Here is a 24171-nt window from a genome sequence, read left to right as displayed (position 1 = left end):
GGATCACAGTCCAGCGTGTCCACCTCCAGTCACTGCAGCCCAGGAAGTCCTCCTGTGGGCTTCAGTGTTCAGCCTGGCGCGTCCTGACGCCCTCTACGTGCTGCCACGTGCTTCATCTTCACGTCTGTTACAGGATTTAATAAAAATGAACAAAATAAAAAGTTTGTGGTCCGCGGACCAGCCCTTGAGCGCCCCTGTAATAAAACCTCGACTGCGCCGCGGCGTACGAGCCCACGCACGCACGTGACGTCACGCGTCGCCCCACCCACATATTTGTGTAAACCACCTTGCGTGTGGAAGTATGGCGGCCCAGGCGACCCCGCTCCGCGCTCCGCACAACTTCGCTGCTCGCGCTTCCCGGGGGGAGCGATGAGCGGGCCCGCGGACCGAGGGCACGGCAACCGACAGCGCTGCGCCTGCGAGCAGAGGAGCCGACCCGCGGCGGGAGCCGCCGCCCCGCAGCCGGAGCACTTCCCTCGACTCGCCCCGATCGAAGCGCCTCCAGCCCGGGTTCCGCCGGGGAAGAAGCTCCGCGGGACACGGAAGTTTGGAGCTCGCTGCAGTCCGAGCCCGCACTAAACCGAACGAACGAGGAGAAAGCTCTGGATATTCCGCTCCAGAGGCCGCATGCTTTCCTGAGACTTCCAGCTGGACTTGGCGAAGTTTCGTCCGCGGCGTCACGGCCAACTGTTGCCCGCTCGGAGCGCCTCTCGGGCCGGCTCGACCCTCCAGCAGCAGCCGCTGGTTCGCTTTCATGGCTGCCTGCGACTCCGGCCTGAGGCCGCCTGTGAGTATCACTCTGGGAAAACACACCTTCCTGAGGGGGATAAAGCACTTTTATTCACTTTTGAGTGGTGATCGATGAAGTTGATCAACTTTTCACTGGAGTTTTAGGACCATGTCTGATAGTTCTGTTGAGTCATCCTCTGTAATTATACTTTTTTGTTGATTAAATTTCCAAACTGTGACACTTAGATCTTAATTATTCTGCCTTTAAAACACGTGTCAGACCCGAGGCCCTGCCTCAGGCAGATCAGTCAGTGTTTCTGTGCAGACAGGTAAACAGACTTTTATATAGTTTGATATTTGAGGCCAGCTCATAACTTTATCACACTTTGATTGCTGACCTCAGGAAAACTTTCTGCTGCGTGTTATAAATCAGTTTTTCTCACGTTGATGCTTCTGAAAGGTGATTAGCTGTTTTAAAATCTGATTTATGGGATAAAATAAGCAGAATAACGGCAGGTTTTTTTTATTGGTTAGGTTACCTGACTGTTAAATCTTCATTTAAACATTGTTTAATCCACGTCCTCTGCAGGTAGAAAACACCTGTAATACAGATTTAATAAGGCTGTAAATCTAAATGAGGCAGGCTCTAACTCTAAGTTTCATTAAATAATAGCATATTAACTTACAGATCATGTCTTCACATGTCCTACAAGTCTTTCACCTGACAAAACGGGCTGAAAGATCACATTATTATTCTTAAAGTGACTGGATTGGCCTGAGAGTTGTGTGCTTGGTCATGTTAGACGACCTTTAAAGCACCAATTCAGCAATCCAACAGTCAGTCAGAGTAACTCCAACGCGCTGCAACGTTTTGAGTGTTTCTGCATCTAAAAACACCAAAATGACCTTTTGATAGATGTCTCTTAATGCCTGCAGACCGGAGCCTCTGTGCAGGCTCACGTTAGTGACAGCTGCCCCTGCCTCCTCCTGGAAAGCACTCTCTAGTTTTCTGAAACATTGCGTTCAATGACAAACTTAGAGTTAAGCCTTAAAGGTAAAGTTTTTTTCCCCTTACACAGAGTCAGAACTGTTTGGTGACCTATTGGCTTAAATCATCAGGGTCAAATATAAGGCCCGTGGGCCAAAAAAGGCCCCTAAGAGGCTCCAATCCGGTCAACACACCAAGAAAACTGGAAAAAGAAAAAATTTAAGAAAGAATTTTTTTTTTTAACCAATTTCTTCAGAGTAGTGAACACAACACAGAGCTGACATATTGGTGATACTTCCATGAAAGCTAGCTAACTAGCATTAGCCTCAAAGCCTTGCTGTCAGGGGGAGTTCGGAAAAACACCCAGAATGCAACAGTTGTAGAAGTTTGTGGAGTAAGTTGTAATAAGTTGTGACTGTGTTCCGTCTCTCCACAGATCCCCGGGAGTCTCTTCCTCCGTGCTCTGAAGCGCTCGGGCCTTATTGATGCATGATAACCAGAGACCTGCTGGAGAACCTCAGATCTGCGTCGGTGCTCTGCTTCGGCCCCGCGTCGGGAGAGGAGCCCGTGAGTCCGGGCCCCGGGCCCCCGCCCGGCCCCCGTGTGGCACGGCGAGCCGCGGAGTCCAGCTCGGGGAGGCCCGGCTGCGGCTGGCACCCCGGCCTTATGGGGCAGCAGCCGGGGAAGTTTGTCGGGGACCAGAGGAGACCCAGTCTGCCGGCCTTCATCAAAGGGGGGAAGAGGGGGGAGTCGCGCCATGGCAGCCAACCCTGCAACATATTTGTCGTGCACGGTAAGAGAGTCACTCACTACTGACGGCGGCGGGCCGCTTTGTGTCGTGATGGTCGACAGTTGGGACCCATTAATACTGCAGGGTTGTCAAAGTGGAAGCTCCAAACCTTTGTTGCCTTTTGGGGGTCTGTTTCCATGACAACGGTGCTCGAAGCCACTTGAAATGCAACTATGGAGGACTTTTAGATTCCCAATATCAGTAACTCTATCTACTGTGTTTTCAAGTCCAAATAACTGGACTTCACATTGCCCCGGAACCAGCATAACAGCATAACCGTGACGATACTAGACTCCAGCTGACTGGATGGAAGCATCTCCCGGGTCTATATTGTATATATCTATGGTGGCTACGTGCTGCCATCTTGTGGAGATTGTTGGTAAAGGGGAAGCGTTTGGCGCTTCTTGATTGGCTCAACAGCTCAGACTGAACGTTCATACAGATCACTGAAATATGCATGAATGAAGTCAGCTGAAGTTTTAAAGAGGCCGTCACACACTGAGAATGTCAAAATAAAAGTCCATTTTTCATGATGGGGCTCCTTTAAAGGGCAACTCCGGTTTTTTGACACCTGGACTTCATTTCTAGGTGTGTCATGCTCATAAACTCACTCAGACGAACATGGTGCAGCTCGGAGTCCTTCAGAAGTTATTTAGATCCAACCGATGTAGCGGGGGCCACGGCAAGGGAGCTTCAGCGCGGGACATCATCTCTGCAAAATCGCTCATTTCGGCTATATTTTTTCATCCATCGCCAGTGTTATCATAATGTCAGCTCGTCTACGGTCTTCAGGTGGGTCAGCTGACCCTCCTGAAGACGGCAGACGAGCTGACAGTTTTCACTAACTTAGCCACAATTAGCTTGGATGGGAACATTGCGGAGCTCCTCTCCCCAGCAGAGAGGCACTTTGGCTCGGCCTCGGCTGTCGGCGCCCGGGCGTCTGACTTCCAGGGGCCGAGTTGGGGCCGATTGGGTAAACGGGCCGGAGCTGCTCCACGGAGGCTCCGGAGGTCCCAAAGCCGGCGGAGGTGCACCGAGCGCGGGCCGCCGCGTTCCTCCTGGAGCCCTCTCCTCACCGAGAGGCTCCGGATCCAGATCAGCTGACCCACATGAAGACGGTAGACGAGCTGACTTTATGATAACACTGGCGATGGATGAAAAAGTATAGCCGAAATGAGCGATTTTGCAGAGATGATGTCCCGCGCTGAAGCTCCCTTGCCGTGTCCCCCACTAAATCGGTTGGACCTAAATAACTTCTGAAGGACTCCGAGCTGCACCATGTTCGTCTGAGTGAGTATATGAGCATGACACACCTAGAAATAAGGTCCAGGTGTCAAAAAACCGAAGTTGCCCTTTAAGTGAAAAGCTGTCTGGTGGCAGACTATGTGCTTCTATTTGTAACCTGTAGGGGGCAGTAATGCTCCTTTGCTGCATGTATTCTGCCAGAAGCTGAGGAGGAGAAGGAAAGCAGCAGCAGAGAGCGCAGCCAGGAGGGCTGTCTGAGGATACCTTCATTGAAGATTCGTCCACCACCTTTAAATCATTGAGTGGCAGCATTTTGTCCTCGGTGTAAATAATGAGCGAGTGTATCGTCACACCCCCACCGGTGACTGTTCTTTACACCCTTCTACTAATGTGTAAAAGCAGCAGGAGCAGCTTTTAATGGAGTGAAGTCTTCCAAAGTGAAACCTGCTCCTCCACTGTCAAGTCTGACTTTTGTTTCCTTTTTATGGCGAAACGACGTCTCTCAGGTTCACGTGATGACCGACATCAAAAACACCGTGAAGAAAGACACTGGGAGGGAAGGTCAGATCAGATCATCAGGTGTCTGTGCCTCAGTAAAGTTCCTGAATAAACCTCTTCCTCAGACTCTGAGGTCCAAAGAATCCAGCAGTTTACTGATCAGGACTCTGACTGACACACAAAGACTTCCTATTGTTTGGCAGTCACTTCCTGGTTTAATTGATTCAGGTTTTCTAAAGCTTTCTTCCTATTTCGTTCTAAGAGTAATGTAATTCAATGTGCCTGACTCCAGGATCACAATGTGGATTTAAACCGTTAACTTTCACCTAATCAAACGTGAGCAGACATATTTACATGTTTACACATCTGAAGGCTCAGTTTCCAAAGGGAATTAGTGTAAAGTGGAGGGATTAAGAGGATGAAGGCGCTCAAGTGAAAAACCAAAGGCGTCTCTGTTAAAGCAGTTCCAGATCGTTAAAGGTCTGGAGAAGCACATCGGTGTGTTTTCTAATCGCCTCTACTACTAACTAACCTTTAAATTGTTCCACTGTTCTCTGCCTCTCAGTTTAAGTTGCTTCCGATTCTTAGTTTTTTTTTAACGTGGTGCAGAGCAGCAGGACTTGGATTGAACATTTGGATATGTCCCGTCTGTTTTCAGTTTGATGCCTGTCGATCCTGCCCTCTGTGTTTCATCTGATTGCTTTTGTTTTGAGCAGTAATATTTCTGACACGAGGGGCTCGAATCACACCAATATGATGGAGTCATCTGCAAACAGAATGACTTCTAGCAGTTATGAGACGCTAAATACGTCACTGAGGGAGATGTTGAGCTGTTGGGGTACCAGGACAGACCCCTGGGGGACGCCACAAGAAACAGCAGGTTTTCCAGATAAGTGAAGTTCATTGGTGATCCTGATTAATTATCTGGCGTTTTCTCAGAAACTGTTCTCGTCTGGAACTCCAGAGGTTTTCCAGGATTTTGGAGAATTGTGGCAGTAGTGTTATCGGTCCGTGGTTTGTGTAGCTGTGTGTACTCTCATTTGTGCTTCTTGGAATGACTTCAGTGTTTTTCATTTTCATTGGGAAACGACCAGGTTTTTTCCCAGTGATAAATTCCAGAGATGGCTGAGAGGGTTTACAGGGTTGTTTATGACTTTTTTAAATGAGTGTATCAGTCTTTAAGTGTGTGATTATTATCATAAATTTGTGTCATCATTTTCAGCAGCTCGACTGTTAATCAGAGCTGATTTTTGGTGCTGTCGGTTTTAATCGTGATTAATTGTTTGAAATTGCAATTAATCACATCATTCATGAACTTACAGTCAAGCTTCAAATGAAGAATCTAATCCTCGTAATTCAACTGGACTGAACAGGGATGGAAAAACAATGCCGACAGGAAAACGAGTTTTGTCCTCTTTGAGCCAAGTGCAATTGATCACTAAGTTTAAAAAATATTAAGTTTTAAAAAAAAAAAAAGGTCGTTGAGAGCCCTCCATGAATTAATCGCGATTCAAACTGACAGCTCTCCTCGTTTCCATGAAAATGGCAAAGTTTTCTGAAACGGAAAAGCAGCTTGTTTAGAACACCAGCCTGTCACAAATAACAGCTTTCAGAGCACTTTTATTATGAAGGTCCGTCATCGTGCGCGTGTGCATGTGTGCGTGTGTGTTTCCACTGACTGTCCGTGTTGCGTAACGCCGAGGGAGGAAGGTCAGAAAAACACAGTGAGAGCTTTTTGCCGGTAACTGGTGAGATGTGTGGAAGGGTCAGTGACACTGTGTGTGTGTGTGTGTGTGTGTGTGTGTGTGTGTGTGTGTGTGTGTGTGTGTGTGTGTGTGTGTGTGTGTGTGTGTGTGTGTGTGTGTGTGTGTGTGTGTGTGTGTGTGTGTGTGGTGTGTGTGTGTGTGTGTGTGTGTGTGTGTGTGTGTGTGTGTGTGTGTGTGTGTGTGTGTGTGTGTGTGTGTGTGTGTGTGTGTGTGTGTGTGTGTGTGTGTGTGTGTGTGTGTGTGTGTGTGTGTGTGTGTGGTGAGTCACGGTGCAGCAGGAGGGCAGCTTCAACACGAGACTCCAGGCCGGTTGAACCTGAGCCGAGGTTGTGGGTTCAGGCCTTTGCTGCCTTGCTCTGCCATGCAGGCAGCGGCGGCGGGCATGCAGGGACCTGCCGGTGCTCTGGGCTCCTCCGTGCACCATGTCGAGGGGACCTGGCGCCTGCTGCCTTCCCACAATGCTGTTCTTCGGTAGATACCCGGGGCTGGCTGGCTGGTTGTTGGATAATCGTTGAAGCTGATTGATCAGAGTGAGGAAGATCAGAGAGTCAGGAGGAAGAAGAAGGGAAATAAAGACAAGTCTGAGCCTGATGGATGTTCTGGATCCAACTCATGGATTCCAGCCGGAGCGTCTTTGACTTGGTGGAACTTTGTGTCGTCTGTTATCAATAGATTTTCTGTTGCAGCTTTTCTAAAACCCTCGCCGCCGTGTGTTCCACGGTAACTAGACGTTGTTTTAAGCCACGGTTGTGTATCATAAAGTTCCCAGAAGCCCCTTCGTCCAGCAGTGTTGCTCTTCATCAGCTGTGTGTTTTCATGTCAACGGGACAGGAAGTGTGTGAGCTGAACGGCTGGCCGTGAGCCTGACTTGGCGTTTGGCTCCGCCTCCCTGCTGTCGCTCTGTCATGTCCTGAAGAATTAATTTCCCCTTTTCCTTCTTTGTTTTCCTGCCGTTTCCTGGAGGCATGTGACTCAGGAAGCCGGCCAGGAGGAGGAGGAGGAGGAGGAGGAGGAGGAAGGAGCTTTTTCTCCACTCATTCCACAGCTCAGCTGTGCAGGGAGATCCGCCCCCTGGTGGTTAAAATGATTCATTGCAGCACATTGAAATTCTGACCCAGATACCTTTTTATTTTTTTCCCAAACTACTACTCATCCCCATGAAGGCCCGTTTGACTGGTATGCACAGCTGGATGGTTTTCCATGGTTACCATGGCGACGTGTTGTATTTAGAGCTTTTCTCTGGAGTGTGTGTTGTATAACCTGTGTTGTGCAGGCAGAGGTGACGAGGCAGCGGCGATCCCTCTGAACCCAGTGATTCCAGCAGCTGGACGCCGCAGCAGGGCTGATGGGACGCTCTGCCTGTGGTTGGCCTCCCCGCTCGTCTCAAGTTTTAATTCCCTCTGACTTTCATGTTTCATGTGGCGGCGGCGAGTAGACGGCGGGGCCGACCGACGGTCATTGGCCAGACGGCGTTAAAAAAAAAAAAAAAAAAAAAACGGCGGCCCTCTGGCTTGTTTGGAAAGGTTTCAGTGTGGGTGCAGCATTGCTTTGATTCTTACCCATAATTCTGCCTGGCAGAGCTTCAAGCTCCAGAAACAAGGAGATGACGGCAGGAAGGCGCCGCCGCCGCTGCTTCGCTGTGGCGATTGACCGCTCTCTGTCCGGGGTCACAGGGCGCCAGCCTGAGCGCTCTAAATGACGTGTGTGTTAATGTCCAAGCCGTAAAATGAGTCAGTGTTTTCGTATCAGATTGGCTCGTGTGTCAGTGATCAGATATCCAGAGGAAAGTCCTCCTGGGGTTAAAGGTCAGTGACGTTCGGGGTGAGTGTGACTGTTAGCTTAACTCTGTGCCAATGTTGATCTTGTTTTCAAACTGACCTGTTAGTTTTATTACAGAGGTTCTGCACATTTTCGGAGCAGCGTTTGTCTCAATTCACTGACCGTATAAACCCTCCAGAAGGTCCAGACAGGAGCTCCTGCAGCTCAGCCACACTTTGTTTCCTTTTAGCCTTTTGTTTTCCTCAGACTCCCAGGCGCCGTTTACGCATCATCATTTCAGAAACGTTCTGCATTTACACTGCAACGTTTTGAAAACGGTGTTTTCATGTGGGGCCACTAGAGGGAGCTGTTGGTTGGTTTAGAAGGAATCCACACACACTCTGGACCTGCACCCCTGCTCATGTTTAGCTGTAGAAACTGATTTGGAATATAGAGTTGGAAAATCATTTTGTGTGTGTGTGTGTGTGTGTGTGTGTGTGTGTGTGTGTGTGTGTGTGTGTGTGTGTGTGTGTGTGTGTGTGTGTGTGTGTGTGTGTGTGTGTGTGTGTGTGTGTGTGTGTGTGTGTGTGTGTGTGTGTGTGTGTGTGTGTGTGTGTGTGTGTGTGTGTGTGTGTGTGTGTGTGTGTGTGTGTGTGTGTGTGTGTGTGTCTTTCTTGGCTGGAACTCGAGGAATCTATACAGTCTAGACAGCAGATCTCCTCCCATGATCCCTGTGGGTCCTGAAGATGGGAGGAGCGGTGTGTGTGCTAGCATGTGTGTGTTGGCGTGCACGCCCGTGCCCAGGGCGCCTCGCAGTGCTCCTGGTTCAGCCAGCTGTTGGGCCGCCGGAGGACATGGTGTCTCTGCTCTGCTTACTCCCCAACCGTCCAGTGTGTGTGTGTGTGTGTTGTTTCCCGGAGCCAGAACCGTTCTGTTGGCTGGCAGCAGGAACCGCCGCCACGGTTCCCGCTGGTTCCTGGTTCTGAGGAATGTGTGTGTTGTGCCACCTCTGCACTGCGACAGACAGCTGTCCCCCGGCTGACCACACACACACACACACACACACCGCTGAGTCCTGAGTGTTTCCCCTCTCATCCGGGCGCCACCTGGAGCGCAGCCGGCTTTGTGGCCCCAGCAGCTGTGTGTGTCCATCAGGACAGCAGGACGTCCGTCTCACACACCTGGCAGGAGCAGACCCGCCCAGCGCTTCTCTATTGTTTTAACTACATTTACCAACCGTCCTGGCTGTTTCTGAGCTGAAGCTTTCACAACCTAATGTTAAAAAAAAAAAAAAAAAAAAAAAACTCTTTCAGATTGGTTATGGTATTTCTAGACTTATTTTCAGAATAATGTTTGCCAGCTGAAATGCCTCGAACAGCTAACATGATCAGTATGGCTGAAAGTACCGAGGAAGACCAGATTAAACAGCTTCAAAACAGAAGAAAGTCCTCAAACGTCTGAAACAGTCTGAACCGAGAGCAGATGGAATGACTGGAAACACAGAAATGCCTAAAGCTACGGCAACCAACAGAGACCAAACTTTAGGGTTTGGGTTTGTGGCTCAGGCCTCATTTACGCTACTTTTCAAGTGAGAAAACTTGAGTCGTGTTTGTGCGCCCGTTTACAAAACAGCTGGGTTCGAAGTCACTGACAACACAAGTTTTTAGAAATGGCTTCCAAGGTGGAAGTTTTGGAAAAAGCTCCGTGGAAAACACTCAACAGACTTTATCTTTTCTTTTTTTTTTTTTTTTTTTTTTTGCTGGATGTTAAAAATGCTTATTGTTCAGATCTATTTCGGTCTTGGGGAGCTCTGCCAGCGCACCATGAATAGTTAATGGCAGCTCAGCGTTTCCTGGACATAATGCTCACATTGAGTCGGAGCTGGCGGCTCCGACCGATCGATCAACGAGCCGTCCAATCGCACGCTCCATGTTTTCAGTGTGAAGAAACGAGAGCCGAGATGCAAACCAAGGGAAAGAAGCCGGCGAGGCCCAGAGCAGAGCTTTTTCCCTCCGGCTCTGCTCAGAACAGCTGAGAGAGTGCATGGCGGTCTGGGACAGTCTGAGTCTCTGACTCTCGCCCTGCTTTCTGAAGACCGGACTCTGTTATGTAATCAGGTCCTGTGATTATCCCTGCACTGACAACAACACCGTTATTTACCCGAGGAACTGAGCCTGAGGCACTCCCCCGACGGCTCCAGCCTCATCTCATCGTGTTTCCATCGTCCTGGTTGCCTTCCAGCACGTGACGGCGAGGGCAGTCCGGGTTTTAGAGACGGTTTTCACTCTGGGCTCTGCCTTCATGGTGCTCACACTCTGCTGCTCCACACACTCAAGCCGGTTGAGCCAGGAATGCAGCATGGGAGCCTGACGCCACCTGGTTACACACACACACACACACACACACACACACACACACACACACACTCTCCCTATTCCCTTCTGCCGCTCCAGCTCCAGACAGCTGTTGTTGTCTTCTGGGATGGCAGCTCTGGCGGTCTAAACAGAAACCTGAACTGCTCCCTGCTCTTCAGATAGCTCGATCGAAGTCCGATGTTTGGACGGTACTGGACACTTGGTATTAGAATGCGTCTTGGGTGATCTGGAGATGGGTACCGAGACCCAGTACCTGGGAGTCAATGGTACCGGTTTTCGGTACTTTTGTGTGTTTGTGCAGTAATACATTTGGTGCTGGCTGCAGATGAGTTGCTAACAGATGCTAGCGCGCTAACGGTCTGTGCGGTGCTGGTCTGCTGTCCTGCATTGAGCTGGTCCGGGTAGAGCTTTAGGAGGATCGGGGAGGCCTGCAGGGCTCTCTGCATCTGGATCCACTTATCCTGAGAGAGCCGTTCCTCCTCTCAGCCTCTCAGTCGCTCTGCTGTCGGCTGTTTTTACTCCAGCGGGACAGACGGGGTCTTTCCCCAGACGTCAAGGCAGGTTGTCTTGGTGTGAAGACTCTGTCTTTACTCTTTAGTGTGTGTGTGCGTGTGTGTGTGTGTGTGTGTGTTGTGGCGCCTCTGCTGACCTGCAGTCACCTGGTTCCTGCTGGATGCTCATCAGTCGGTGTTGCTCGTTGTGGTTTTCCTCCTTCAGACTGTTGCTTCTGATCCGTTCCTCATCTGCGGCGCTGCAGCGTCCATCTCACGGCGTTGTCCCAACGCCAGCTCCGCCCGGCTGAGGCGGAGCTCCCACGCTCTGTACGGAGTGTGTTGGTCTGCAGGAAAACTCACGTCATCCGGTTACAGGAGCGGAGATCAGTGCACCGGGACTCGAACCGCCGCCGAGCTGCTCTCAGCGTGGGACACCAGACGGCCTGTCCACCGTCATGAGAGACGCGGTCCAGATGCTTTAAGGGAGGGAAGGTGGACTGTACCTGTAGAGCTCACACCTCCTGACGCCCGACTGAACTCGGTCTGTGTGATCTGTCAGCCGCTTCACTCCTCATGGTTTTATAAGGTCTGGTGAGAATGCCATGGTTAGAATCCCACTCTGAACCCGGCACGGTGGAAAGTTGGACAGCTCTGCCTCTCGATAGATGCTAGAGAGGTGTCTGATTGGCTGTCTCCTGGCGTGTGCTGCTGGATGAACCCTGTTGACGTGCCATATGTATTCTGTGTGTGTGTGTGTGTGTGTGTGTGTGTGTGTGTGAGAATGTAGCTGAAGCTCATTTTTTTCAGGCTCATTTATGGTGCTGCTTTACAGCGGAACACGGCTCTGAAGGAACTCAACTCAAAGGTTCTTTGTGCCGAGAGAAATCAAAATAAAATCACCTCTCTGAAGTGGAATGCTGGGTTTTCACCGTCCCGGAGGACCGGGCCGACCGGAGGGTTAGGAGGAGCTCTAAACCCTGAACCTCTTCTGCCTCAGACAGCCTGGCCACATTCTCTAGAGTAAACACACACACACACACACACACACACACACACACACACACACACACACACACACACACACACAGCCAGAGACTGGCACCAGGTTTCTTCAGTGCCTCATGTGGAGCCTGGTGCTGGTTGCAGTGGTGCAGTGGAGTGATGTGGCGGTGCACGGCCTCCACACTCTGTCATTAGGAAGCCTGCTTGGTCTGAACGTGTTAGAACTTTTGTTCCATAACTTGAATGGAAAAGGATTCAGGCCAAATGTGGCTGGCTGGCTCCTGAAGCATTGTTAGTGTGTGCGCGCGCGTGTGTGTGTGTGTGTGTGTGTGTGTGTACACACATGAGGTGGACAGGAGAGGCATGAAGCAGTCCCTGAATACTTGAGAAAATGGCTCAGAACCTCTTAATCTATGTTTTTAACTTGGTTGCTCACTGCCTGAGTGCCTTTGGGCCAGTCTGAGGGCAGACGGCAGCCGGGTGGGACCAGGGACAGAGGCTTTGATCATAGGTCTTACAGTGTGAGGGGGCTGCAGACGTCACGCAGCCGCAGAGTCGTACACAATGAGGCAACCTTCAGGAACAATCCGGAGAGACTGCAGCTCCGCCTGCTGCTGCTGCAGGACGGCAGGGTCCTCTGGAGGGGGGGCGGCAGGGTCCTCTGGAGGGGGGGCGGCAGGGTCCTCTGGAGGGGGGGCGGCAGGGCAGGGCAGCCGGGGGAGGGGGCACAGAGAGCCAGTAATCCTCCTCGGGGTGGGGGGGGGGGACGATGTACGTCAGCTAACTGCTAACACACTCGGTCTGGATTGTAAAACGCAAGCGAGCGATTCTCCAGTGAGCTCAGCCCCAAACAATGTGCTTCATGTTTCCCCATCAGCCCCCCCCCCCCCCCCCGACGCTCTGCCACTGCGGTAACTTAACGGCCCGGCTCGGAGCTGGAGGACGGCCCGCATTTCTGCCTAATTGGTGTTTGGGGTAGAGCAGATGTCTGCCGTACCGGCTCTGCTCCCAGGATGCATTGCTGTAGGGGTACGGAGGTCATGCCTTGCTCAGAGGCACGTCGGTAACGTGGGCGGGGCGTGGGAGTTCTCGGGCCGACAGGACGTCTTCCCGGTCAGCGTTTGCTCCCTGATTAGAAACCCCGTTTCCTCGCCGCCTCGGACGGCCGCTCGTTACCTGGTGTGGTTAGTGGTCTGGGTCGTCGGCGCAGCGGCGATCAATAATCCCTTTTATTGAAGCTTTCAATCAGTCTGAAAAAAAAAATCAGTGCTGTCAGTAGATTAAGACTTTTAAAAACTAATTAATTGCAACTCTGACCACAATTAATTGCGATTAATAGCATTGTCTGTGAACTTGTAATCAACAAAATCAACAGTTTAATGCACAAAACTGTCTTTATGTGAGTCTTTTAACTGAAGTGAAGCAGTTTCTCATCAGAAAACGCTCATGTGGGATTTGAACCATCCAACAGTGTAAAGTAAACTGAGCTGCTCAAGGGAAGCCAGGCCCAGATTCTCTCTCGGTGTTGAACAGTCTGAATATCTGAAACATTTCAAGCTTCAGATGAAGAATCTGATCCTCATAGTTCAGCTGGACTGAACAGGGAGGAGAAACTACGACGCCTCAATAACAGGAAGAAGAGTTTTCTCTCCTGCTTCTCCTCTTGGAGCCAGTTGATCATCCCAGCCCTCACTCTGGGATTAATCTCAGTTTAAGAGATTAATCGCTGACAGCCCTCCTTTAGTTAACAGTCAGTAAACTGACAGGCCTGTGAGCGCTGCCGCCTCCAGACGCCCGCTGGACCTGGAACCCCGAGGAGGGACGGAGGGACGGCGGGACGGAGGCGGGACGGTGGGGGAGGGGAGGGAGGAAAAGTTGGAGGAGGAGCGACTCGGCCTCTTCCTGCTCCTCCAGCACAAAGAGAGGAAGACTCCAGACGGGGCTCTGCAGACCGGACCCCCCTCAGCCCGCCGCCGCCGGAGCCTCGGTCGCCGTTTGTGTTCTTCCCGGAGAGAGAGTGTGTGAGTGTGTGTGTGAGTGTGTGGCCGCCCCCTGCTGCCGGGGGGAGGGCTCAGCTGATGTCGCTGAGTGCAGCGGGCCGGTCCTGAAAGAGGCCCTTTGTTGGCAGCGGAGGCAGGACTGGTCCTGAGCCTGGGACTCGCACTGCGCCGGGGAGGAATGGCACCGCCGCGCCGCCGCCGCTAGCACACACCCCCGCTGCTCCGCCGGGTCGCGGCTTCGTCCAGCCAGAGAGCTACGGAGGAAGCAGAACATGGAGACGTGTTGAGGAGAAGTCGGGTTTCTTGGCCGGACCGCCGACTCGGAGTTTGGGGAAGGACGGATTCTAACGGCCGGGACAAGAAGGCCTTTCCTCCTCTCCTGCTGGACACATGTAGATGGGAACCGCTCGAAGGACGCCGCCGCCGCCACCGCCGCCGCCACCGCCGCCGCATTCCAACAAGCAGCCCAAGTTTTCAGCGGGAGAGAAAACAAATGAAAATGTTGGAGATCTGCCTGAAGTTGGTGGGCTGCAAATCCAAGAGAGGCCTGTCCTCGTCCTCCAGCTGCTACCTGGAAGGTAAGGCGGCGGTCCCAACGCCGTGTAGAGACACCAGACGTCGGGGGGGGGGGGGTACGAGGTTCACCCTGTAGAGAAACGATTCCTGCGCTGTGGAAAGTGGAGAATGAGGAGGGGAGGGGGGAGGGGGGGCAGACACACTGGCTAGCTGCAGAGGAAAAAAAGAATAGAAGGAAACCTGACTCCTGGCCCAGTCCCCCTCCACTCTGCCGCTCTGCTCTCAGCAGCAACACACACACACACACACACACACACACACCGGGGGCGCAGGCGGGGGGGTCTGAAGACGCTCAGGCCACTGCGCTGCACTCAGTCAGGAGTCACTGATCAGTAATGCAGGCTGCAGCGGGCCAGATGTTGCACAACCAGATGCCTGAGATGCTGATGGTCCCGGTTCACCGTGCGGCGCTCGGATCCTCACACCGCCGAGACGACGCTCAGACTCTGGAGGAGCACGGAAACCACGAGAAGCCCGTCGGACCACAGACCTAAGCTCTTTGTTTCCACCTCATATCAAGGTCTCAACAAGTTTTTTTTCCAATTTGAGGCAACAGTTCATCACATTCTTCTGGGACAAAACCCGAAATGTAGTTTCTGAAGAAGAAGCAAATCCAATTTTTTGAAGCAGAGGTCAGCTGATCAGCCTCTGTTCTGGACTCTGTACTGCTTTTATGATCAATTGATTCCTGACGCATTGCTGACGTCAGACTCATCCTGAGCTATCGCAGTCTCATCCAGTTGTCACGTTTCTGCCTCTCTCCTCGGCCCTGGCCGGCCCCGTTACCATAATAACTCTATTTTCATCACGTATGTTAATATGTAGCCTGGATACAGGATGTCCTGATTTTTAAATCACAACTGATTTATCCTGTGGAGCTTCATGAAATGTGGAAACAGTTTGGTTTAAAGCGAGACAGATAATGGGTCTTTGTAAACACTGATGATCAGTTAAAGAGCTGAAGACGCACCTTAACACCACGTTCAGTGGCGGCGAAGCTCACAGCCGCCTCGCTTTGTGCTGCTCAAGCTTCACAGCGTCACTGATGAAAACTGACGTTTTCGTGACTTTCCACCAAGTCCAGCTGTTCTGGAGCCATAAAGAACATCAAAATGAGGCGAAGGCAGCTCAGGAAGCTTCATTCTTGGTTTTGATGAACAAACAAAAACTAGATCTCATGATGCATTTATGTAGTTTTACTACCGTTCTGCTCTTTTCAAGCTTTTTTTGTTCATTTTTATATTTTAGCTGTTTCATCCATTTTCCCTCTTTAAAGCAGTTTTGCATGTTTTTTCCATATTTAATTTCCTTCTTTTACAAATTAGAGACATTTCAGGGTTTTTTTTATCTTTTTTTCCCCTTTCTTGTAGTTTTAGCTATTTCTCCTGATTTTTCTTATACCTTTTTTTAATCCCCTCTGAACCGAGGCTGAAGAATCGTTCTGAATCACGCCGCAGTGTTTCACTTCAATAAAATGAGGTTCGGTGTTTATTCTTGCTTCATGAGCCGCTACAGAGGGACTAAGGAGTCGCATGAGGCTCCAGAGCCACAGGTTGAACACCGCTGGTCTCAACAGATACCAGCTCTCTGCTACAGTTTCCCCTTTTCACCGGAAGACGTTGCCGTGGAAACGGGGGATCAGACTCTGTTTCGGGTGTGTGTTCTCCCCGGTCTTCTCGGACGGGGGTCTGTTGGACCACATGTGGCTCCAGGATGACGGAGCCGGGGCGCCGGCGGGACGGGGCGTGTCCTCGTGGCGGCGAGCCGGCGCTCTGCTCCAGGCCCCGCCCTCCTCTTGTAAGCCACGCCCTGTCTCCGGGCCGGTCTGAGGTCTGGAGCCTCGACTCCGGACAGCGGTGCCGTCATCGCTGTGAATTCTTTACGAGTTCCACAGCAGCTGAATCATCTGGACCGACATCTTGAGCCAAGACGTGCGGTCACTCCTCCCAGCCAGCTGATCAGAGGCCCTCCTCGCTCCTGGATCGGCGTCGGTTCACTCTCCATCGCGCTTTGATGCTCGATATAGAGGAAAAACCTTTTCTGTTGAACGGTGCCGCCTTTAAATCTGTCAGGAATGGAAACCGGACGTGTTCTTCTGAAGTTTGTGGTTTTCCGAGGCCGTGTTTTTCAGCTTTAAGTCCACTCACAAGTTCACAAGTCAGTATTTGCTGTCCCTAAACCGTGTGGGTGACCGGATGTTTCCCCTCCAGTCCGGCCTCTGGCTTTGTTCCTAAAACCTGCTAATCCCCACAAACACGGCTGTTCTGGAATGAACTGAATGGAGATGCAGTTAGCATGCCGGGCCACTAGCTGGTGCTGTCGATGGATTTTTGTTATGGAGCCACACACACACAAACACACACACACATGTTTCATAAAAGCAGCGTGTTCTCCCGGTTCCTCAGAGACGGAGTCGCTCACAGCGATTTGGAGAAGGTTTCAGAGGCTCCGAGCACCGTGGTCATGTGACAGAACACCTGTTCTGTTCTGTTCCGCCAACATGTGAGAACAGCTGAGGAAACCACAGTGACACACACTTCCAACTGAAGGCAGCTACAAATGCTCTCTCTCTCTCTCTCTCTCTCTCAGCCGGCTGTGCTCACCCCCCTGCTCTCTCTTCCAGAAGCTCTCCAGAGACCTGACTTGGAGGGTCAGGGTCTGACCGAAGCCGCCCGCTGGAACTCCAAGGAGAACCTGCTGGCCGGGCCCAGCGAGAATGACCCCAACCTGTTCGTGGCGCTGTACGACTTCGTGGCCAGCGGCGACAACACGCTGAGCATCACCAAAGGTGAGGGGCTTTATGGGCGGTCCGGCTTCCTGTCGGCTCTGACGACAAGCTCTGACCTGGAAACACATCTGGGAATCAAACCAGCATTCGTTAGCGAGCCCCGTGTTCCTTTAGCTGGCAGGAGGAAGTGAAGGGACAGAAAAGGGGGATTACATGCAGTTGGGCTTGAATTGGGATTGTGTTAAGTCCTTAAACCCCCCCGGTCAGCAGGGCGGCACGAGGAAATCCTCCTGACGGGTCTGAGGGAGAACCGCTCCAATGAAGGCTCTGAAAGAAGGTAAAGATGCAGTTTTAACCAGGCCTTCATCTGGTTTATAGGTATGAAGACAGTTTTCACTTTAAGAAATTAGCTTTTAGTCACCAAAGCAGGATTGTCAAACCTAAGGTCTGTGGTCCAAAACTGGTCCGCAAGATTCTCCAATCCGGTCCATGAAATGATGAAGAAAACACTGACTGAGTGTTTTGTTTAAAGGATAGGAGACGTACCAGAGCGCCGAGACCCAAACTGGTGATGCTAATGGAAGCTAACCTCACGTTAGCGAGCTAGCATTAGCCTCACAGCCAGCATGCTAAAGGCCAGAGCGTATTCATCCCAGGAGAGTAGGGAGGATTCAGGGAAGGTTACTGTGGGCTGTGACCTCTGAACTGTGAACTGAGATGAGGTCGGCACCGCCGTGCCAAAGGGAAGTCGGAAGTAGCGCAAACTGTAATATCTGTGTACACCACAACGGTTTCTATTAACGCTGGAACATTTCAGCGTTCTGAGTGTCCGTTTCCACGGCAACCAGCCAGTTTAAACACACCTGTCAAGGTGGAGGTTGTGGTGAACGATCTGACTCCATGTCCGTGTAAACGAGGGGAAACCGTCGTGACTCGCCATTACGGCGCCGACGAGTGAGAAGGCATCGTCACCCTTCAGAGACCGATGTCTGTTTCCACGGAGACGGCAGAAACGCTGAAAACGGTGTCGTTGGCATGTCTGGATCTACAGCCATGGCGAGCGTGTGCGATACTTTCGATCACTGTCTCGTCACACTGGCTGCGTTGCTGCTGACGTTACGCTCTTGGAAGATCCGCCACTCTCCCACCGTCACAAGGATGCGCTCAGGTACCGTTTGATTTTATGTGGATCAGTTCTCGGTTGTACCTATAGAAGTGCTGCGTTCAGACCCGTCCCCTTAGAGGACACGTCCAGGTGTCCAGAAACGGAGCGTCTGTCTGGATCGTCCTCGGTGCTCGCTCTCTCTCTCCCTCTCTCTCTCTCTCTCGCATCGGTTTTTCCCTCCAACAGTCAAACAATCCGGCAGAGGAAGGAAGCCGGGAACACGTGTGCCGGAATAAACAAGCCGAGAGCCGTGTTTGACTTTCCGTGGCGGCCCGTTTGTGTTCAGATGAACCTCTTCAGATGTCTGGAAAAGGTGCCTGACCTCTCGCGCCGCGGTGCGTTTCAGGGGAGAAGCTGCGAGTGCTGGGCTACAACCACAATGGCGAGTGGTGCGAGGCGCAGACCAAGAACGGCCAGGGCTGGGTGCCGTCCAACTACATCACCCCCGTCAACAGCCTGGAGAAGCACAGCTGGTACCACGGGCCCGTGTCGCGCAACGCCGCCGAGTACCTGCTCAGCTCGGGCATCAACGGCAGCTTCCTGGTGCGGGAGAGCGAGAGCAGCCCGGGGCAGAGGTCCATCTCCCTGCGCTACGAGGGGCGGGTGTACCACTACCGCATCAACACGGCGTCCGACGCCAAGGTGGGCCACACTGCACTGCCTCGCCTGTCCATGCTGGGGGGGGGGGGGTTTCCACTGCTCGTAGCCGGAGGAGCCGGTTTTGGCCTGCGTGTATGTGTGTGTGTGTGCATGCGTGTGTGCGTGCGTGCGTGCAGCAGCGAGGTGAGCCGGCTGCAGGAACGCCTGCTATGACAGGAATGCCTGTAACCGCCGCCGTGCTGCTGGTAGCTGCAGACGCCAGGCCGGGCCAGACTCTGACGCCCATGCTAAGACATGTGTTAACACACTGAGACAGCCTCACACACAGACACACACACACACAGACACAACACACACACACACACACACACACACACACACACACACACACACACAAACCCTGTATCGGCCACATTCTCCCCCTGAGCTGAGGGGAGGATGATTCTGGTCTGACGGAACCGGACTTCGTTTGGTCCACTCACCCTGGTCGGGGTGAAAAACCCTGTTTTCCTCGTTCCGCTGCTGAACGGTCGGGTTTGAAGCAGCGCGGCGAGCCGAGCAGGGCGGTTATGTAAGAGTGGGACGATGGAAAACAGTGTGTCCGCCGAGCGCTGACCAACATCCTTCTGTCGTCCGGCTTCCTGACCGGGGCCAGCATGAAAATGATTCCTTATGGGAAACATTCAGTCACTTTTCCACCGACGGCCGGTCTTTGAACAGACGCAGCCAGTGTTTTGTTTCGGGCCCAGTCCGGCGCCGCCTCGCCGTCCTCTCATCCTGTCCACCCGTCCCGCAGCTCTACGTGTCGTCGGAAAGCCGCTTCAACACGCTGGCCGAGCTGGTGCACCACCACTCCACGGTGGCCGACGGCCTCATCACCACGCTGCACTACCCGGCGCCCAAGCGCAACAAGCCCACCATCTACGGCGTCTCGCCCAACTACGACAAGTGGGAGATGGAGCGCACCGACATCACCATGAAGCACAAGCTGGGCGGCGGCCAGTACGGCGAGGTGTACGAGGGCGTCTGGAAGAAGTACAACCTCACCGTGGCCGTCAAGACCCTGAAGGTAACGCCGCCGCGCTGAGTGCCGCCGCCCCCTGCTGGGCTCTGGGCGTAACTGCGCGCCGTGTCTGAGCTGGTCCTGCTTGTGCCGACCCTGCAGGAGGACACCATGGAGGTGGAGGAGTTCCTCAAGGAGGCCGCCGTCATGAAGGAGATCAAACACCCCAACCTGGTGCAGCTGCTGGGTAGATATGATCCTTCTGGCTCTTCTTATCGCTGTTTTCTGGGTGGGGGCTCATTTTCTGATGTCTATGGGCGTCCGGCAGGTGTGTGCACCCGGGAGCCCCCCTTCTACATCATCACGGAGTTCATGACCCACGGGAACCTCCTGGACTACCTGAGGGACTGCAACCGGGAGGAGGTGAACGCCGTGGTGCTGCTGTATATGGCCACGCAGATCTCCTCCGCCATGGAGTACCTGGAGAAGAAGAACTTCATCCACAGGTGAGCGCCGGACGCCGCCCGCCCCCCGCCCCCACAGCTCCAGGATAGAACCAGCCTTTCTGCCAGTTCCCTGTGAACAGCTGTTCTCATGGTGTGTGTCCCCCCCCCCCCCCCCCCCCCCCCCCCCCCCCCCCCCCCCCCCCCGCAGGGACCTGGCTGCTCGGAACTGTCTGGTGGGGGAGAACCACCTGGTGAAGGTGGCGGACTTCGGCCTGAGCCGGCTGATGACCGGAGACACGTACACGGCGCACGCCGGGGCCAAGTTCCCCATCAAGTGGACGGCTCCAGAGAGTCTGGCCTACAACAAGTTCTCCATCAAGTCTGACGTGTGGGGTGAGTTTGGTCTCCGGGAAGACGGACTCGGACCGTTTCCTGCCGTACCGCGTCGTGCCTGACGTGTTGTTGTCGCCGTGCAGCGTTCGGCGTGCTGCTGTGGGAGATCGCCACCTACGGGATGTCTCCGTACCCCGGCATCGACCTGTCTCAGGTGTACGAGCTGCTGGAGAAGGACTACCGCATGGACCGGCCGGAGGGCTGCCCCGAGAAGGTGTACGAGCTGATGACGGCCTGTGAGTACGGCCCGCTGCCCCGGGGGGTTCTGGGTCCAGAGGTTCTCCTGGAAACACTCCTAACTGCTCCCTCCCCGGCAGGCTGGAGGTGGAACCCTCTGGAACGTCCGTCGTTTGCTGAGACGCACCAAGCCTTCGAGACCATGTTCCAGGAGTCCAGCATCTCTGACGGTCTGAGCTGATTCCTCCTTCTTTTGTTCTTCGAGCCTCAGGTTAAACCAGAGGTTAGGTTTCAGTGACGAAGACGCCAAAACTGTGTTGCTCTGTTCTTTTAGAGGTGGAGAAGGAGTTGGGGAAGAAGGAGAAGAAGGCGATATTGGGCCCCATTCAGCAGGCGCCCGAGCTGCCCACCAAGACCAGAACCCTCCGCAAGAACATGGACAATCGAGACGGGGACAGTCCAGGTGAGACGGTCCATTATCTCAGGAACCGGAAGGAACCGACTTTGTTTGACGGGTTGTTTTCTTTTGTTTCCTGTAACAGGTTGAAATCTCATCAGCAGTAAAACGTAAACATTTGTGCCGTAATGACAGAAAACAGTTCAGGATTGAAAACCTTCGGGGTTCAGTTTTCTCCTGAAACTTGTTTTGATGGCAAACATTGAGCCTATTTTCCCGTCCTCCCTCAGACCTGGACCCGGAGGCGGCGGTGTCCTCCCCCATGCTGCCCAGGAAGGAGCGCCCCCTCCTGGACGGCAACCTGAACGAGGACGACCGCCTGCTGCCCAAAGACAAGGACAAGACGCGCGGCAGCAGCTTCCTCAGCCTCATCAAGAAGAAGAAGAAGAACGCCCCCGCCCCCCCCAAAGCGCAGCTCGTCCTTCAGGGACATGGACGTCCACCACGACAGGCGGGGCCTGACCCCCGACCCCCGGGACGGTGATGCCTTCAACAACGGAGCGTCTCTGGCCCCCAATGATGCCCCGCACGGACTCGACCCCCCCTCCAAGTTCATGGGCCCCAACAATAACGGCGCCGGAGGGATCGCCAACGGGGCCCCCAGCTACCCCGGACCTTTATATCCCCGAAAGAAGGGCGCGCCCGCCGTGCCCGGCCCCGGAGGAAAGGCCGCCACGACCCCGCCCAGTGAGGAGGAAACCCCCATTTCCAACTCCAAGAGGTTCCTGTGGTCGTCCAGCCTGGCGACGGGCGGCGGCGCCGACGGCAACGAGTGGAAGTCCGTGACGCTGCCGCGGGACCTGGGCCAGCGCCACTTCGACTCGGGGACCTTCGGAGGGAAGCCGGCTCTGCCCCGCAAGAGGACCGGCGAGCAGAAGGGGGACGGCGCCCCCCGGATGGGCACCCTCACCCCCCCGCCGCGCCTCAACGCCGCCGCCGACGTTCCCGCCGCCTTCCTGGGCAAAGACTGTGACCCCAGCCCGCAGGCCCTGACCCCGAAGGCGGTGAAGAGACCCGGCCTGGGCCTGGAGAACTCCAGGACCAGCGCCCTCCACGCCGAGCTGCTCAAGTCCAACGTGTTCCCGGCGCTGGGGGCGGCGGGGGAGGAGTGCCGCGCCCGCCGCAACAAGACCTCGCTGGACTCCTCGTCCTCGTCCGTCAGGGAGAGAGGGAAGCTACAGAAACCCAAACCCGCCCCGCCCCCGCCCCCCACCAACACCAAAACCGGCAAGGCGTCCCGCAGCCCCACGCAAGACCCGCCCCCGCCTTCCTCCGCTGCCCCGGACGTCAAAGCCAAGTGCCTCCCCGCCGTCTCGGACGCCAGCGACCCGGCCCGCGACGGCCCCAAGAAGCCGCCCGCCGCCAAACCTCAACCGCTCAAGACCTCCGCCTCCTCCACTTCAGTGACCAGCTCCGCCTCCAGCCACAGCCTGGGAGGCCCCTCCTCCTCGCCGTCCTCCCCCGGCGATCCCGCCTCTCCCACCGCCTTCACGCCGCTGGCGAGAACCCGCTGCTCCCTCCGCAAGACGGCGCCGCGCCAGTCCTCCGAGCGCACGCCCAACTCGGCCGTGACGCGCGAGATGGTGCTGGAGGGCACGGAGCTGCTGCGCGCCGCCATCTGCCGCAACTCAGAGCAGACGGGCAGCCACGGCGCCGTGCTGGAGGCCGGCAAGAACCTGTCCAAGTACTGCATGAGCTTCGTGGACTCCATCCAGCAGATGAGGAACAAGTTCGCCTTCCGGGAGGCCATCAACAAGCTGGAGAGCAGCCTGCGCGAGCTGCAGATCTGCCCCGCCGCCACCGGGGGCGCCAGCGCGCAGCAGGACTTCAGCAAGCTGCTGTCCTCCGTCAAGGAGATCAGCGACATCGTTCAGAGGTAGCGCCGCTGAGCCCCGAACTCTTCCCGACCGCAAACTGCCCTTTTGTCTGAGCGTTGGCCGCGGCACACGCCGAACGGTCGCCTGAGAGCCGCGCAGAAACACTCAGGCCTGTGGAGTCGCGGCAGGCGGAGTGGAGATGGAACTCTGACTGAACTCTAACGCCATCGTGTCTTAGCGCTGACGCTTCTCCTTCCCCCTTCACCACGGACTGCAGCGTCCGGCGTCCCAGTGAGTCGCCAACGCCGATGACGGTGAGCGACTCCCCGGTCGCCCGCCGCCTCCGGCCTCGGTGCCGGCGGTTGGAGATCTTGTCTCCTGCACAGCGCCTCTCCCGGCCGTCGGCCTTTGATCTGTGTTTCTCCACGAGTGCTTTTACCAGTATTCACCAACGTGCCATAAGAATAATGACGGGAGCCAGAAAACCCAGGCGGTGTCGAACCGCAGCCCCTCTTTAGTGCCTTCCACTCCGTCGGAGTGACCTCTCTTCTGTTCTGGTGTTTCTTCGACTGAATGGAGCCAAGCGGCTGAGGGAATGTGTTGAACTGAAATGTTTGTGTTGCCAAAAAAAACCAAAAAGACGCTGAGCCCGGGGCGACCGGGGAGGGACCAGGGTGCAGACACTCTCTTCATGTCGTCGTCGTCTGTTCTTGTTTCACGTCTCGTTCTCGACACGCCAGTCTGCAGCCGTCAGTAGCATCCGGGCCGCCCGGGCCCCGCCCCCCGCCCCAGAGGAGGATTCCGGAGGGGTGAGAGACTTGAATGAATTCCCACTGGTCGGGTTCTGGCTGACCGAGCCGCCTCCACCTGGTACTGTCGGTGCCCCCCAAACATACCACTACTCTGTACTCGTGTTTAAAGCCTCTCCACCAGTTTTGTAGACGAACTTTGCTATCATTTGTAAATGTTTCTGTTTCTCCTTCTAGCCCCGGTGCAATTTTTGTTGCAATAAAATAAAAAGCAGTCGTTGCTGCTTGAAATCCAGAAAAAGTCTGGAGCTTTTTCAATACCTTCCAGAGAGAACGCTTCACTTTCACGGTTTCCTCTCAGGAGAGCCTCACGTTTCCAGGGAGAACCATGCAGTTCTCCTGTTGGTTGTTTCAG

General features: G+C 54.1%; 1 protein-coding gene across 1 annotated transcript; it reads left to right on the top strand.

Moving 5' to 3' along the window:
• Positions 1-291: 291 nt before the first annotated feature.
• Positions 292-23074, top strand: abl1 (c-abl oncogene 1, non-receptor tyrosine kinase). Its single transcript, XM_030085018.1, is given in 13 exon segments — positions 292-787; positions 2154-2510; positions 16845-17009; positions 18461-18756; positions 19511-19783; positions 19880-19964; positions 20046-20223; positions 20372-20556; positions 20640-20792; positions 20874-20963; positions 21068-21196; positions 21421-21590; positions 21592-23074. Coding segments are annotated over 12 exon segments (3507 nt in total). The 5' UTR covers positions 292-787; positions 2154-2206; the 3' UTR covers positions 23071-23074.
• Positions 23075-24171: the final 1097 nt, after the last annotated feature.

This window comes from Salarias fasciatus (assembly GCF_902148845.1).
Source record: "Salarias fasciatus chromosome 7 unlocalized genomic scaffold, fSalaFa1.1 super_scaffold_4, whole genome shotgun sequence".
Lineage (NCBI taxonomy): Eukaryota > Metazoa > Chordata > Actinopteri > Blenniiformes > Blenniidae > Salarias > Salarias fasciatus.
The sequence above is the reverse complement of the archived record's forward strand: the minus strand, read 5'-3'. Positions and strand labels throughout refer to the sequence as shown.